Source organism: Myotis davidii, unplaced genomic scaffold (genome assembly GCF_000327345.1).
Source record: "Myotis davidii unplaced genomic scaffold, ASM32734v1 scaffold456, whole genome shotgun sequence".
In the NCBI taxonomy this organism is placed as follows: domain Eukaryota; kingdom Metazoa; phylum Chordata; class Mammalia; order Chiroptera; family Vespertilionidae; genus Myotis; species Myotis davidii.
This window is the reverse complement of record NW_006287375.1, coordinates 386,510-402,728: the sequence shown is the minus strand read 5'-3', so window position 1 is coordinate 402,728 and position 16,219 is coordinate 386,510. Positions and strand designations below refer to the sequence as shown.

Genomic DNA, 16,219 nt, shown 5'->3' with positions numbered 1-16,219 from the left:
TCAGTGCACATGTATACATTAAATAATAAATGTATTTTTTATCACCATATACTGTGTTTTTGTTGCTCGAATGAATTTTATTATTTCTTCAAGGTTCTTCACATACGTACACTTTAAGAGATATCAAGTAGGCGTAACATGTTCTCAAAAAATTAGGGTTGGCACGCAGAAGAATTTTGAGTCAGAGATTTTGCTGGTTTTGGCACTCACAAAAAGGTTGCCCACCCCTGCCCTAAGGCTATCTTCCTCTCAAGTTCCTCTGAGAGGCCAAGAAAGAGTAGGTGGAGGGGGATTGTGTAGCAGACCGCAGACTTTATTCCCAGACAAAAAGAATAAATGAAAATACAAATAGGAGAAGAGCCATTATAAGCTACAGTGACCCTATGGAATTTTGCTACCATAGAACCAAGTATCTTCATGAAGAAAATGGAAAGACAGAATGGCTCTTGGTTTTATAAGGTGTCAATCAAATTGAATTCATGAACTTTGTAGTTCAAGTACTTAGTAATAAAAAGTTTTGATCTCCAATGAGCCATAATTCTTCATTTTTTAAAGCATATCAAGATTCAGTTGAATCCATTACTAATCATTAGATGATAAAATTGGGATAAGATATGCAAAAAATTATTAAAGCAATATATGCTGTACCATGAGAAAGGAAAAGTACAAGAAAACCAAAAGTAAAAGAAATACTCACTTTGTTCTCCAGGGCCAAAGTTGGATTGCTGAGTCTCCTATAATAAATGGGATATAAATTATATAGTAACATTATATGAATTAAATTATTCAATTCCAGCTAATTCAATGAAAAAGTATGTTGAGTTCCTAAGAATACATAACAGAAACACAAAAGAATTTAATGATTCCATCTGATCAGCCTCAGCAATTTTGTAGTCAATAATGAACTTTCCCAGAGCTTAATACAGAAAGCAACCTAATAGTGTTTCTTTAGCATTCATTTCTTTTCAGCAGCATCCATGATACCCATATCCTAATTTAGAGACCTGGAAAAGCAAATGATTTAAATTTAAGATTCTTGATCTTAAGAAAGTGTTTATTTCTTTTTCTTTTTCTTTATTTATTTTTTAGTTTTTTATTTTTAAATATATTTTATTGATTTTTTACAGAGAGGAAGGGAGAGAGATAGACAGTTAGAAACATCGATGAGAGAGAAACATTGATCAGCTGCCTCCTGCACATCTCCCACTGGGGATGTGCCCGCAACCCAGGTACATGCCCCCGACTGGAATTGAACCTGGGACCCCTCAGTCCGCAGGCCGACGCTCCATCCACTGAGCCAAACCGGCTTCGGTTCTTTTTCTTTTTAAAAAGGTAATACCAAAGACTGTATACTAGGGTGAAAATAGCTATACAACCTCTACAATCTCAAAATATACCACTTTTACAGACTAAAAAACCCTACATGGTATTACCATGTAATTTTACTCCCTTCCCCTCTCTGCTTCCAGAATCTTACAATTAGCAACTTGAACTGTCACATACTTATTTATATGCCCTATACTCACACAGTACCAAGTACTCAGGATGCACCAGTAAAAAGGAAGCCAAAATGTCACTGTCATTGAAACACGAGTTTCCAAACTCAACTTTCACGATCAGAATAGTTGTCTCACATGTGTAAATTATCCATTTTTCTACATTAAGCCTTGGGTACACCATATAGTGCTGAAATCACATAAACATCCCTAAATGCCTATTTAAAATAAGCACAATTGCCCGGCCGGTGTGGCTAAGTGGTTGAACATCAACCTATGAACCAGGAGATCACAGCTCGATTCCTGGTTGGAGCACACAGGTTGTGGGCTCAATCCTCAATAGGGGTGTGTGTAGGAGGCAGCTGATCAATGATTCTTTCTCATCATTGATGTTTCTATACCTCTCTCTGCCTCCCTGCCTATCTCTGAAATCAATAAAAACATATCTTTAAAAAAATAAATAAGCACAATCATCCTTTAATGACATAATTATCTGTGAAATAAAAATTCAAACGGGCCGAAACCGGTTTGGCTCAGTGGATAGAGCGTCGGCCTGCGGACTGAAAGGTCCCAGGTTCGATTCTGGTCAAGGGCATGTACCTGGGTTGCGGGCACATCCCCAGTAGGAGATGTGCAGGAGGCAGCTGATCGATGTTTCTCGCTCATCGATGTTTCGAACTCTCTCCCTTCCTCTCTGTAAAAACTCAATAAAATATGTATTAAAAAATTTAAAAGAAAAATCCAAACGGTATGAAACCTAAAATATAGTTTTGCTATTAAAAAAAAATTATAAACCTACATCTGTGGTCAACTGATAGTCAAGAAGGGTACCAAGACCACCTAATAGTGAAAGAAGAATCTTTTCAACAAATGGTACTGGGACAACAGAACGGTCATACACAAAAGAATGAAGTAGGATGCTTACTTCAGATAATATTTTTAAAAAATAAATTAAATCAAAGATCTAAATTTAAAAGCTAAAACTACAAAACTCTTAGAAGATAATGTAGTGCCAAATCTTAATGGCTTTAGATTTGGCAAAGAATTCTTACATATGATACCAAAAGCACAAGACACAAACCAGATAAATTAGACTTCATCAAAATTAAGAACTTTTGTGCTTCAAAATACACTATCAAGAAAGTACAAGACAACTCACAGAATGGGGAGAAAATATTTGCAAATCATATTATCTGATGAGACTGACATCTACAATATATAAAGAGCTCTTACCACTTAATGGTAAAAATACAAATAATCTAACTCTCTTGTGTCCTCACTTCCAAGATGACCAAGAACAGAAGGAACAACAGTCATGCCAAAAAAGGGCACAGGCATGTGCAGCCTATTCATGGCATTAACTGCACCTGATACATGCCTAAGGACCAGGCCATTAAGAAGTTCGTCATTGCCGAAACTGGTTTGGCTCAGTGGATAGAGCGTCGGCCTGCGGACTGAGGGGTCCCAGGTTCGACTCCGGTCAAGGGCATGTATCTTGGTTGCGGGCACATCCCCAGTGGGAGATGTGCAGGAGGCAGCTGATCGATGGTTCTATCTCATCGATGTTTCTAACTGTCTATCTCTCTCCCTTCCTGTCTGTAAAAAATCAATAAAATACATTAAAAAAAAAAAAGAAGTTCGTCATTCAGTCAGGATGACTCAGCAGTTGAGCATCAACCTATGAACCAGGAGGTCATGGTTCGATTCCCAGTCAGGGAATATGCCCGAGTTGTGGGCTTGATCTCCAGTGTGGGTGTGCAGGAGGGAGCTGATCAATGATTCTCTATCACTGATGTGCTCTCTCTCTCTTCCTCTCTGAAATCTAATAAAAATATATTTAAAAAATTAAATTTAAAAGAAGTTAGTCATTCAAAATATAGTAGAGGCCATAGCTATTAGGGACATTTCCAAAGCGAGTGTCTTTGATGCCAACTAGTATGTGCTTCCCAAGCTATATGTAAAACTACATTACTGTGTGAACTATGCCATTCACAGCAAGGTAATCAGGAATCAGTCTCATGAAACCCAGAAAAACCAAACACCCTCACCCCAATTCAGACTTGCGAGTGCTGCCCCGCGACCTCCACCAAGGCCCACGTATGGAGCTAAGCCAGGGGTGGGCAAACTTTTTGACTCGAGGGCCACAATGGGTTCTTAAACTGGACCGGAGGGCCGGAACAAAAGCATGGATGGAGTGTTTGTGTGAACTAATATAAATTCAAAGTAAACATCATTACATAAAAGGGTACGGTCTTTTTTTTTTTAGTTTTATTCATTTCAAGCGGGCCGAATCCGGCCCACGGGCCGTAGTTTGCCCACGGCTGAGCTAAGCCCTTAAGGACTAAAGAAAAGTTATCTAGGAAAAAATAAAATGGAAATTGTATGTTAAAAAAAAAAAAAAAGGACAACTCAATTGAAAAATGGGCAAAGGATCTAAATATATATTTCCCCAAGAAAGATATACAGATGGCCAGTAAGCACATGGAAAGATGTTGTTTGACATAATTTCTCATCAGGAGAAATACAAATCAAACCCACAATGCGATAGGTACCACTTCATACTCACTAGGATGACTAGAATAATAAAGACAGGTAAGTGTTGTCAAGGATATGGAGAAATTGAAAGCCTAGTGGGAATGTAAAACGGTGTAGCTAGCTGCTTTGGGAAACATTCTGGCAGTTCCTTAAATGATTAAATATAGAGTTACTATATGAACAAGCAAAATGAAAACATGACCATGCAAAAACTTGTACCCAAATGTTTACAGAAACATTATTCATAATAGCCTAAAGCTTGAAACAACCCAGATGTCCTTCAACTGATGAATGTATACAAAGCGTGATATATATTATACAATAAAATATTATTTGGCCATAAAAAGGAATGAAGTACTGATACAAGTTCCAACTTGGAAGAACCTTGAAAACATTTTGCTAGGTGAAAGAATCCAGGTGCAAAAGACCACATATGGTATAATTCCATTTATATGAAATGTCCAGAAAAGGGAAAACTTGAGGTAGAGTAGATGAGTGCTTGTGTAGGGCTGGCAGGGGACAGAAGAAAAGGAGGTAATAGCTAAAGAGTAGAGAATTTCTTTTTTGGGTGATGAAAATGTTCTGAAATTGTAGTGATGGTTGTAGCACCTGTCTATAAATATACTCAAAACCATTTAATTGTATACTTCAAATGGGCGAATTGCATGGTATGTGAATTATATCTCAATAGAGTTATAAAAACTTATAAATAAAGCAGTGTCCAGAAGGTTACTCCTGTGAACTGCATCAAAAATGAAAAGAATTGTCTAACCAGTGTGGCTAAGTGGTTGAGTGTTAACCTATGAACCAGGAGGTCACGGTTCAATTCAATTCCTAGTTAGGGCACAAGTCCAGGTTGTGGGCTTGGTCCCTGGAGAGGTGCATGCAGGAGGCAGCTGATCAATGATTTTCTCTCACCATTGATGTTTCTATCTCTCCCTCTCACTTCCTCTCTGAAATCAATAAAAATATACATTTTAAAAAATGAAAAGAATCCTCCATTCCCTTGAACTGCTAATTTACCTAAGTGGTCTAAAAATTAATAGCCCAAGCTTTTAAGTAATTTCTGACTCCTTTCCCTCACGTCCCACAATAGCTAGTCAGTCACCAAGTGCTACTGGATTCTATCTTTAAAACATCTACTAAGTGTAACACTATCTCCTCTCCATGCAAAGATTTCATTCAGGTCCTCATCTACAATGGCTACCTAATGCATCTACCTGACTCCAGTCTTTCTTCTTTTCTTCTTCAGTCAACTACAGCCTCTACCTAACCTTTCTCAAGTTCAAGTCTTAGTATGTGACATCATTACTCTCCTATTTTTCCTTTTTTTAAAAATTGATTTGAGGGACGGAGAGGAGGGAGGGAAAATCTGTTGCTCCACCCATTCATGCATTTACTGGTGGATTCCTGCACATGCCCTGACCAGGGATAGAACTCGCAACCCTGGCACATAGGGATGAGGTTCCACCCGAGCCACTCAGCAAGGCTCTCCTATTTTTCATAGAGCCTCTAATGCAAAGGTGAGGAATCTATTCTTTGCCAAGGGCCATTTGGATATTTATAACATCATCTGCAAGCCATACAAAATTATCAACTTAAAAATTAGCCTGCTATATTTGGTCAAACATTTAATTAACTCACCCCTAATGCCTTGGCAGGTCCAGACCAAATGATTTCGTGGGCCTTATATGGTCTGCAGGCAGGATGTTCCCCACCCCTGCTCTAATGGATAAAACACAAACTCTCTGGCATGACATTCACTCACATCTAAGTACTGGAAAAATAGAATGATAAGCAAAAACAAACAAGGGCCTTGTCCTCATGGAGCTTAACACCCATCTAAATAATGTCAATGACTATCTTTGCAACTACTCATGAAAATATAGGTAAATTAGAAATTATGAAAGCATAAGGAAGGGCAAATACAAACACATTATTAGTCCAGAAGGGAGAGTGGTGAGAAATGAGGCTCAAGACCCGAGAAGCTGGATTATATAGCTTGTAGATGTTACAGATCATATTAAAGATTTGTGTGTGCATTTTCTAATAAGCAGAAGAATTATACAATGACAAATACAATGACAAATGCATGCTGTGAAGATCAGTCTTGCTATTAAGAAGTGGAGAATAGCTTTGGAAAAACTAGAATGAAGTAATGATATTAGGAGATTACTCCAGTGGTCCAAGTAGATGATTACAACTTAAATTGGTATTCAAGCTTTTTTGTTCATGCACTCCCCATCACTAAGAAATTTCCCTATTTTTATATCCAAAATATGTACAGTTGATCCTTGAATAACATGGGTTTGAAGTACAAGCATCCACTTAATAGGCAGATTGAAAAAAAATCCTCATGTAAGGATCAACTGTATATTTTATTATTAATTTTGATATATATAACTAAATGTTGAAATTTTAAAGGGCTCAGAAAAAAAGAATAAATAATATTTTAGATTAACTTTAAAATTATACTTATTAATGGCAATAATACTTTTCCTACACACACAAAATAGTACTTCAAAGGTGTAACACTAACATTGGCTTATTGAGGGGTGGAGGTAGGTAGATAGGTAAAAGAGGATAAAAGGTGGATAAATGGTGATTGATGGAAGGAGACCTGATTTTGGGTGTTGAACACACAATACAATAATGTATTATAGAAACCCACACTTGACACCTGTAGGAAGCGGCTATAGGGTTCAGCCTCGGACTGACCTGTTGGCAAAGCCACAAACAAGTCCCGGCTTAGAGGGCACAGCCCTCTTAGCATAATTAGGCTTGATCTTATGACACTCCCTAGATCTTATCTGGGTAGCTAATGGGCTGAGGGAGATGTAGCAAGTGCTGCAAAAACAAGTGAAACTCACAAGAACATTAAAACTATGGTGACCACTACCTTGTTTACGTCCGGCTATAAAAAAAGGGCTCAGCTTGCTGTCTGGATCTCTCTCTGTGGCCTCAGCCAGGCACCGGAAGATCCACCAGACCCAGCTTATTCCCTTTGTCTGTCTTTTCTACATCCTTCACCGCCGCCCCTCAGGCTCACCAAACCTTTGGCTATGCTGGCCTGGCACAGAAACCTATGTAATTTTATTAATCAATGTAACTTTAATAAACATTTTTAAATGGCTTATTTTGATGTTTGGCTTCATTGGATATTGCAAAGACACTGTACACAAATAAAAGAATTGCCAAAGTAAAATAAACTAATTGCTACACTTACTAAGTCATGATACCAAATTTCAATCCTATACTTTAATTTTGCAAAAGTTTCTATTGAAATTAAGCTAGATTACCAATGTTCACTGATACAAATATTTTTAGAGGAAATAAAAAGATTCCATTTTAATATTTTTAGCAAATAGGTTCAAAATCCACTGAAATTAGAAAATTATGTTTCCAAGTCTTGAAAGTTTGCACATATGAAGTCATAATAGTTTCTGTCAACAATAAAAAATATATAGTAATGACATTCATTGTTAAAACATCATCTCTACCCTGAAAGGGCAAGAGGGTTTATTATATTTTAAAAATGTTATGAAAAGATTTAGCATATATGGGACTTGTGTGTGAGGGAAAGAAGAGAAAGGGGGGTAGAAGGGGGAGGCAGGGAAGGTAGGGAGAGGGGGAGAGAAAAAGAGAGAGAGGTGTTAACTCATTTTTAAGTGAGATAAATAGGGTAAAAAATAACCAGTGAACTTCTTCCTCTTCTAAAAAATATTCACAAGTGTCACATAGATTCTTCATGAAAAAAGGAGACAGGAGTGGGAAGGAAAAGAAATTATACTTTAGGATTTGTTTTTCTAAATATATATATATTTGATTTCAGAGGGGAAGGGAGGAGAGAGATAGAAACATTAATGAGAGAAAAATCACTGACCAGCTGCCACTTGCATGGCCCCTACTGGTGATCAATCCTGCAACCCGAACATATGCCATTCATAGGTGGATGCTAAATCTCTAAGCCATGCTGGCCGGGCTATTTTTCTGTTTTATCTTTCCTTGAGTGGTGCACAAAATAGTACCTGGCTCTTCAAATATTTTATAACTGAAAAGAATCTAACAAATATCATAAAGAGACTAACATAAGCACCTGTATTGCCATCCATTATAGCTAACTGTACACTGCATAATTTATTTCAATATATGTGTCCTGAAGCTTCAGCTCTTTTTTTAAAAATATATTTTATTTATTTTTTACAGAGAGGAAGGGAGAGGGATAGAGAGTTAGAAACATCAATGAGAGAGAAACATCGATCAGCTGCCTCCGGCACACCTCCCCACTGGGGATGTGCCCGCAACCAAGGTACATGGCTTTGACCAGAATCGAACCTAGGGCCTTTCAGTCTGCAGGCTGCTGATCTATCCACTGAACCAAACCGGTTAGGGCTCAGCTCTGCTTATTAAGCTTGTTTCAATAATTTCCTGACAAAGAAATGCATTTTAGTATGTTCTGTTTTCTCTCTGAACATGATTTCAGTCATTTTCACAGAAGCAGAAAGACCAAATTTTTGGACAAAGGTATAGACAGTGGTTCTCAACCTTCCTAATGCCGCCACCCTTTAATACAGTTCCTCATGTTGTGGTGACCCCCAACCATAAAATTATTTTCGTTGCTACTTTATAACTGTAATTTTGCTACTGTAAATAATATGTAATTATATATGCGTTTTCCGACGGTCTTTAGGCGACCCCTGTGAAAGGGTCATTCGACCTCCAAAGGGGTCGCGACCCACAGTTTGAGAACTGCTGGTATAGAACATTGGGGGTAACCTCAAAAGAGATTTTAATAAAATTTTACTAAACTTTGATGTATAAGAACAGAACTGAATTATCACATAACTCAAAATATCACTGAGTATAAATTGTGATGCTTGCATAATTTCATTACAATTTTGTAAGTACATTATACACAAAAAGCAAGATTAGAGATATAAATGCATATTCATATTGATAATGTAGGTCTGTTTATGGCATACTTGTTTCTGCTTTGTACCATGGCAGATAAAGAGTTCATAGTAGGAGAAAGAAAATAAAAACGCTGCCATTTTCTTGTTTGCTCAGAAATGCATTTCATTGTTATTTTCATTCAGTAGTTTCACTGTAGTTATTTTTTAAGCCATGAGTGCATTAGTGAAGATTGTTGAATTAAGACCAGTTAATGTAATTTGTAAATAATCTTAACCAAGCCACACTTAAAATTGCAATATGCCACAGCTAATAGCAAATGAATGTGAGCAATTCTATCAACTTTTCCATATTGAGAAGACCTAAACTCTTGGAATACCTCACATGCCAGAAATAACACAACACATACTAAACCCTGTGAGTTGCAGATAAAACATTATTTAGGAAGAAAATTATAACACTAAAAGCATATATTAGAAAGTGAGAAAGATCTCAAATCAATGACATTAGTTTCTGCTTTAAGAATTTTTTTTTATACAGCACACTGAACCAAAAGAAAACAAAACAAAAAGGTGATAAATATCAGAGTGGAAATCAATGCAATAAAAGAGGAAAACAATGCGAGATAAAAAACAACAAAAGTTTTTAAAGATCTATAAAACTGACAAATCCCTAAACAGAGGAAAAAGAGAGAAGAGATAAATTACCAATAACCAGAATAAGAAATATAAAAAGTATAAGGGAATATTATAAAAACCTACACCAATAAATTTGATGTCTTTGACAATCAGTAGATAAAATGGACAAATTCCTTGAAAGACACAAACTACCAAAGCACATTCAAGGAGAAGTAGGTAACATGACTAGCTCTACATCTATCAAATAAATGTAATTTTTACTTAAAAACTGTCCTACAAAGAAAGCTTAACAGTCAAAGGGTTTCACTGGTGAATTTTAATAAATGGTCAAGGAAGAAGTAATATCAATTTTATACAAACTATTCCAGAAAATTGAGGAGAAAGTTATGTCCCAACTCACTCTATGACATCAGAATTACTGATACCAAAACCAGACACAGATATAACTAAAACAAATCACAGACGAATATCCCTCAGGAATACAGATATAAAAATTCTTTTAAAAAAAAGTTTTTGAAAATCAAATTCAAAACTACGTAAGGCAGAGTGAAGTTTTTTAACCAGAAATGTAATATTGATTTAAAAATTTTAAATAACTGAGGTAGCTCACGTTACAGATCAAAAATGGGAAACTCCTGCCCTAGCTGGTTTGGCTTAGTGGATAGAGCGTCGACCTGCGGACTAAAGGGTCACAGGTTCGATTCCAGGGCAAGGGCTTGATCCCCAGGGGGAGCGTGCAGGAGGCAGCCAATCAATGATTTTCTCTCATCATCGATGTTTCTATTTCTCTCTCCCTCTTCCTTCCTCTCTGAAATTAAATATTTTAAAAAATGGGAAAATCCTTTTATATCAATAGAGTCAACAAAACATTCACCAGACTCCAAAATTCATTCTTTTTAAAAAATAAGTTTTTATTGATTTTCAGAGAGAGGGAGGGAGAGGGATAGACAGAAACATCCATGACAGAGAATCATCTATCGGCAGCTTCCTACATGCCCCCTACTGGGGATCAAGCCGGAACCTGAGCATGTGCCCTGACCAGGAATTAATAATTCAACAAAGAACAAGTGTTGGCAAAAATGTGGAGAAAAGGGAAACATCATGCACTGTTGGTGGGAATGCAGATCTGCACAGCCACTATGAAAAACAGTATGTAGGTCCTAAAAATTTTTTTAAATGGGACTGTCTTATGATCCAGCAATTCCATTCTGGGTATATATCTGAAGAAACCAAAACACTAACTGGAAAGAGTACAAGTACCCCTATGTTCATTACAGTTTTATTTACAGCCAAGATATGAAAGCAACCCAAGTGCCCATCAATAGACAAGTGGATATAAAAGCTGTGGTACATATATAACAATGGAATATTACTCGGGCATATGAAAGAATGAAATCTTAGCATTTGTGAGAGCATGGATGGACCGGACCCAGAGAGCATTATGCTAAGTGAAATAAGTCAGACATTGAAAGACAAATACATTGAAAGACATTGAAGTACAATATGGTAGTCAGTGGGTGCAATATGGTAGTCAAGTACAGCATAGGGAATATAGTCAATAATAGTGTAATAACTATGTAGATGGGTATATGAAATGCCAAGAGATCACTTTGTAAAGTGTATGATTGTCTAACCACTATGCAGTACATCTAAAACTAATCTACACTAATAAAAAAGATGCAAACCAACCATACCTTTGCAACGCCCCACAGCCAATCAGTAGTGAGTATGTAAATTAACCCAACAAAGATGGCGGGTTAATCTGCATATGCAGGCGCCGAGTGGCCGAGGGCAGGGTGGCCGCTTGCGTGCATGCCAGCGCCAAGTGGCCTGGGTCCCGGGAACAGGCATCCTCGGGACCCAGGCTGCTCTGAGCCTGTAGGCCCGCGTATAGGCCCGGAGCGCCCAGGGTCCCAGAACAACCCCTGCCACTCCGGGCCTATGTGCGCAGGCGCTGAACAGCTGGGGGTGGGACAGGAACGTCCCCTGCAGTGAGTGAGCAGACAACAGGGCCCTGCTTGCCTCTGGCCATGGCAGCAAGGGGTAAGCAGTCCCTGGCAGTGAGCAAGCTGACAGCAGGACCCTGCCTGCCCCTGGCTGTGGCAGCAAGGGGCAAAGCAGTTCCCTGCAGGGCCCCCACAAAGAGCAGACACCAGGGCCTGTGGTGGCATCAAGCAGGCAGGTCCGCAGAGAGCAGAGAACCACAGAAAGCAGGCCTAAGCCGTCAGTAGGACATCCCCAGAGGGCTCCCAGATTGGAGAGGGTGCAGGTCGGGCTGAGGGATCCTCTCCTTCGCCCGTGCATGAATTTCGTGCACCAGACCCCTAGTATAAAATAATACTGAATGTAAACTACAATTGAAAAATAAAGGAAAATAAAAATATTTTTTTAAATATAGGAAATAATGTATTGTGAGGTTTATGACATATAATTAAGTAGCATGTATGATAAGAGCACAGGTAATAAAAGGAGGAAATTCAAGTTATACTGTTATAAGGCATTAGGCTATATGTGAAATGACGCATTACTGAAAAGTAACTGTGGGTACTGTGGCCATGCAGCCTAGGGTACTGGATAGTAATTGTGCTATGGTAAACCATAGAGCGATCACACAAAACAGTTCTGGAAGGCTCACATTTTCTGATTTCAAACTTACTACAAAGATGTAGTAATCAAGACAACAGTATTGGCATAAAGATAGACAAACAGATCAATGAAACAAAATTGAGAGTCCACAAAAACACATTATGGTCAACTGATTATCCACAAGGGTGTAAAGATAATTCAATGGGGAAAGAATAGTGTTTTCAACAAATGGTGGAGAGACAATTGGACATGCCCATGTAAAAGAATGAAGTTGGATCCCTGACACTAAACACAAAAACTAACTCAAAATGGATCGAAGACCTAAATGTAAGATTTAAAACTATAAAACTCTTAGAAGAAAATATGTGTAAATATTTGTTACCTTGGATCATACAATGGTTTCTTAGCTCTGACACCAAAAACACAAACAAAAAATTGATAAATTGGACTTCATCAAAATTAAAAGTTTTTGTGCTTTAAAGAATACCATCAAGAAAGTAAAAAAAAAAAAAAAAAAAAAAGAAAAAAGAAAAAAAAAAAAAAAAGGAGAAAAGAAAGTAAAAATATTCCAAAGCATGGGAGAAAAACTTTGCAAATCATATGTATGATAAGGGACTGACTCTAAAATATAAAAAGAAAAAAATTAAATAAATAAATATGTATATAAAGAACTCCTACAACTTAATAATAAAAAGATAACCCAATTTAAAAATCAGCAAAATATCTGGATACATCTCCAAATAAGATATACAAAGGGCAATAAGGCCATGAAAATATTCTCAGCATCATTAACCATCAGAGAAATAAATATCAATACCACAGTGACATATCCATTCGCACCTACTAAAATAGCTATAATGAAAAAGAAAGTAACAAGCTAGCTGGCCAGGATGTGGAGAAATTCAAACTCTCATCAACTGCTGGTGGGTTATGTAAAATGGACCAGCCACTTAGGAAAAATATCAGAAAGTTCCTCATATATTAAACACAGAGTTACCATATGACCTTGCATTTCTACTCCCGGGTATATAAACAAGGGAATTAAAAACATATGTCTACAAAAATATTTACAGCAGTATTTGCCTTAATAGCAAAAAACTGAAAACAACCCAAATGTCAATCGAATAGTTAAACAAAATATGATATATCCATACAATAAAATATACTCAGCCATAAAAAGAATGAAGTACTGACACATGCTATACTTCATTCTTGAAAATATCATGCTAGGTTAAAGATCCAGTCACAAGTCTATATATTGTATTATTTCATTTACATAAAATACCCAGAATAGATGAATCTATAGAACTATAATTTAAGATTAGTGGTTGCCTAGGGTTGGGGGATGAAGAATGGTTGGAGGCTATAGAAGGGTAACTGCTAACTCCCTTTAGTAGGGTTTCTTTTTGGGGTGATGAAAATGTTCTGAAATAATTGTCTTGATGGTTGCACAACTCTGAATATACTAAAAAACAGTAAATAGGACATTTTAAATGGATGATCTGCCCTCCTGCAGTGGCTCAGTGGTTGAGTGTCGACCTATGAACCAGGAGGTCACTTTTTGATTCCCGGTTAGGGCACATGCCCAGATTGCAGGCTTGATCCCCAGCAGGGATGCGTGCAGGAGGCAGGCGATCAATGATTCCCATCATTGATGTTTCTCTCTCTCCCTCTCCCTTCCTCTTTGAAATCAATAAAAATATATTTAAATGGCTGAACTGAATGGCATGTATACTGTATCTCAATAAAACTGTTATCCTCAAAAAAGAAAAAGTAGGAATTAACTATAACTATGAACTTATATTCAAAATCTTCTAATAAACTCAAGCTGTAATTTTATAATTAAAAGGAGGCATAGCTATTAAATGACACAAGAAACCGAATAAAAGAAAGCTGTAGTATCTATATGAATATTAAAATAGACTTTGAAACAAGGATTAATACCAAATATAAAGAGGGACATCTTATAATGTAAGAAAAAGATCAATTCATCAGAAAGACACAGCAATTCTAAATGTTACATACTACTTGACAAAGCTGCAAAATACATGAACTAAAAACAGACAAAACAGAAAGAGGAAACAGATCAGCAAAAACAGGTGAAGATGTCAACACTCTCCTTTCAGTAAAGAGTAGACAATAGTTAAATATAGATTACTTTATCTAACTGATATATATAACCATATTGTATCTAGTGCACATGAAACAGTCACCAAGAGAGATCATATACTTGGCCATAAACATTTAAATTTAAAAGGACTGAAATTATACAGTATATATTGTCTGAAAAGAATGTAAATAAATTATAAATCAATGAATAAAATGGCATCTGGAAAATTCTTAAGTATTTGAAAATAAAACCACATATTTCTGAATAACCCATGGGTCAGAAAAGTCACATAGGAAATATTTTGCAATGAATAATTAAAACGTAATATATCATAATTTGTGAGATACAACTAAAGCAGACCTTAAAGGAAAATTGGTAGTTTTAAATACTTAAAACAAGAAATGTTTACAATCTATGATCTAAGTTTCCACCTTAAGAAGCTAGAAGTGGCTCTCCCTCCTGGAGCATGCCCTTCCCCCGACCCCCCAGGCATGTTACCATTAGCTTCCAAACTCTCAAACTCCAAGGGCCCTGCCTTTACCTACATAATTTGTCTCCTAAGCCCATTTCTTCTAGAAATTACATCTTCTACCTCTGCAATTTACCAAATAAATGTTCTCTTACAGTTTGGGTCTTGGCTCTGAATTCTTTCCTAGTCAGAACTCAATTACCAAGGTTTCTGAACCCAGGTTTGGTCTGACCCCACCAGTTCCTGTTGCTCCCTGCACAGTTCCTGTCGCTCTGCACGTAACATAATGGTGTCTACTTGGATTGTTCTTACAGTGACTCAGATGGTTTCATCACCGTTGTATTTCAGCTCAAGGCCCAGATAAGCAACAAAACCAGCAACTGCTGACGTTAGGACCAGATACTTTGAATAATTAACTCTGGACCTGGTGGCGGCCAATCAATCAGTGGAGACCACAACCCTGTAAGGACACACCTGGAAAGCTGCTTAATAGTCTATTAAGATCGTCCCTTAGAACAGTGGTTCTCAACCTTGGCTGCACATTAGAATCACCTGGGAATCTTTTTAAAATCCTGATTTCTGAGCCTCATCCTCCGGAAATTCTGTTTCTTTGTTATGGGGTGGTGCCACAACAATAGTAACAAAGAAACAATTTCCAGGGGATGAGGCCCAGAAATCAGGATTGTGAAAAGATTCCCAGGTGATTCTAATGTGCAGCCAAGGTTGAGAACCACTGCCTTAGGACTTCCTATAAAATCTTGACCCTTAAAACCTTTAGGAGGACCCAGTGAGCTCTCTTACCCACTTCACTCTCCCTCCCTGAGGCGTGTTACCATTAACTTCCTCACTCTCAAGCTTCAAGGGCCCTTCTTTTACCTCCATTTCTTCTAGAAATTACTTATTTTACCTCTGTGATTTACCAAAAAAAAGTCCTCTTAAAAAAAGTTAAAAGAAAAACAAATAAAACCCATCATAAGTAGAAAGAATCACCATAAAAGCAAAATAAAAGAAATAGAAAACTGAGAGAACCTAAGATGATTCTTGGAAATGATTGATAAAACTGATAAACCTCTAGCTAGAATGATCAAAGAAAACAGAAAGAGAGAAAATACAAATCACTAATATCAGGGGGGAAAAGGACTTCACTACAGATCCCACAGACACTTAAAGAATAAGTATACACCTATATCCTATCTAATAAAAGAGAAACATGGTAATTAGCCATACCTCCGCTACCCTTCCCATTGGCTAATCAGGGTGATATGCAAATTAACTGCCAGCCAAGATGGCGGCCAGCAGCCAGGCAGCTTGAAGCGAACATGAGGCTTGCTTGCTTCAGTGATGCAGGAAACCAACGTTCCCTGCCTGCCTCTGCCAGCCTCTGCAGGCACCCCAGTGGGGACCCCCACCCTGAAGGGTGTGTGACCAGCTGCAAACAGCCATCATCCCCTCACCCAGGCTGGCCAGGCACCCC

At 37.5% G+C, this 16,219-nt stretch overlaps 1 protein-coding gene across 1 annotated transcript in view; it reads right to left on the bottom strand.

The window, feature by feature from the left end:
- AFF4 (AF4/FMR2 family member 4) overlaps nt 1–16,219 on the bottom strand; it is a 73,589-nt gene that overhangs the window by 32,686 nt on the left and 24,684 nt on the right. The window contains 1 exon segment of the mRNA XM_006759141.2: nt 698–734. Coding sequence (XP_006759204.1) covers nt 698–734 — 37 coding nt within the window.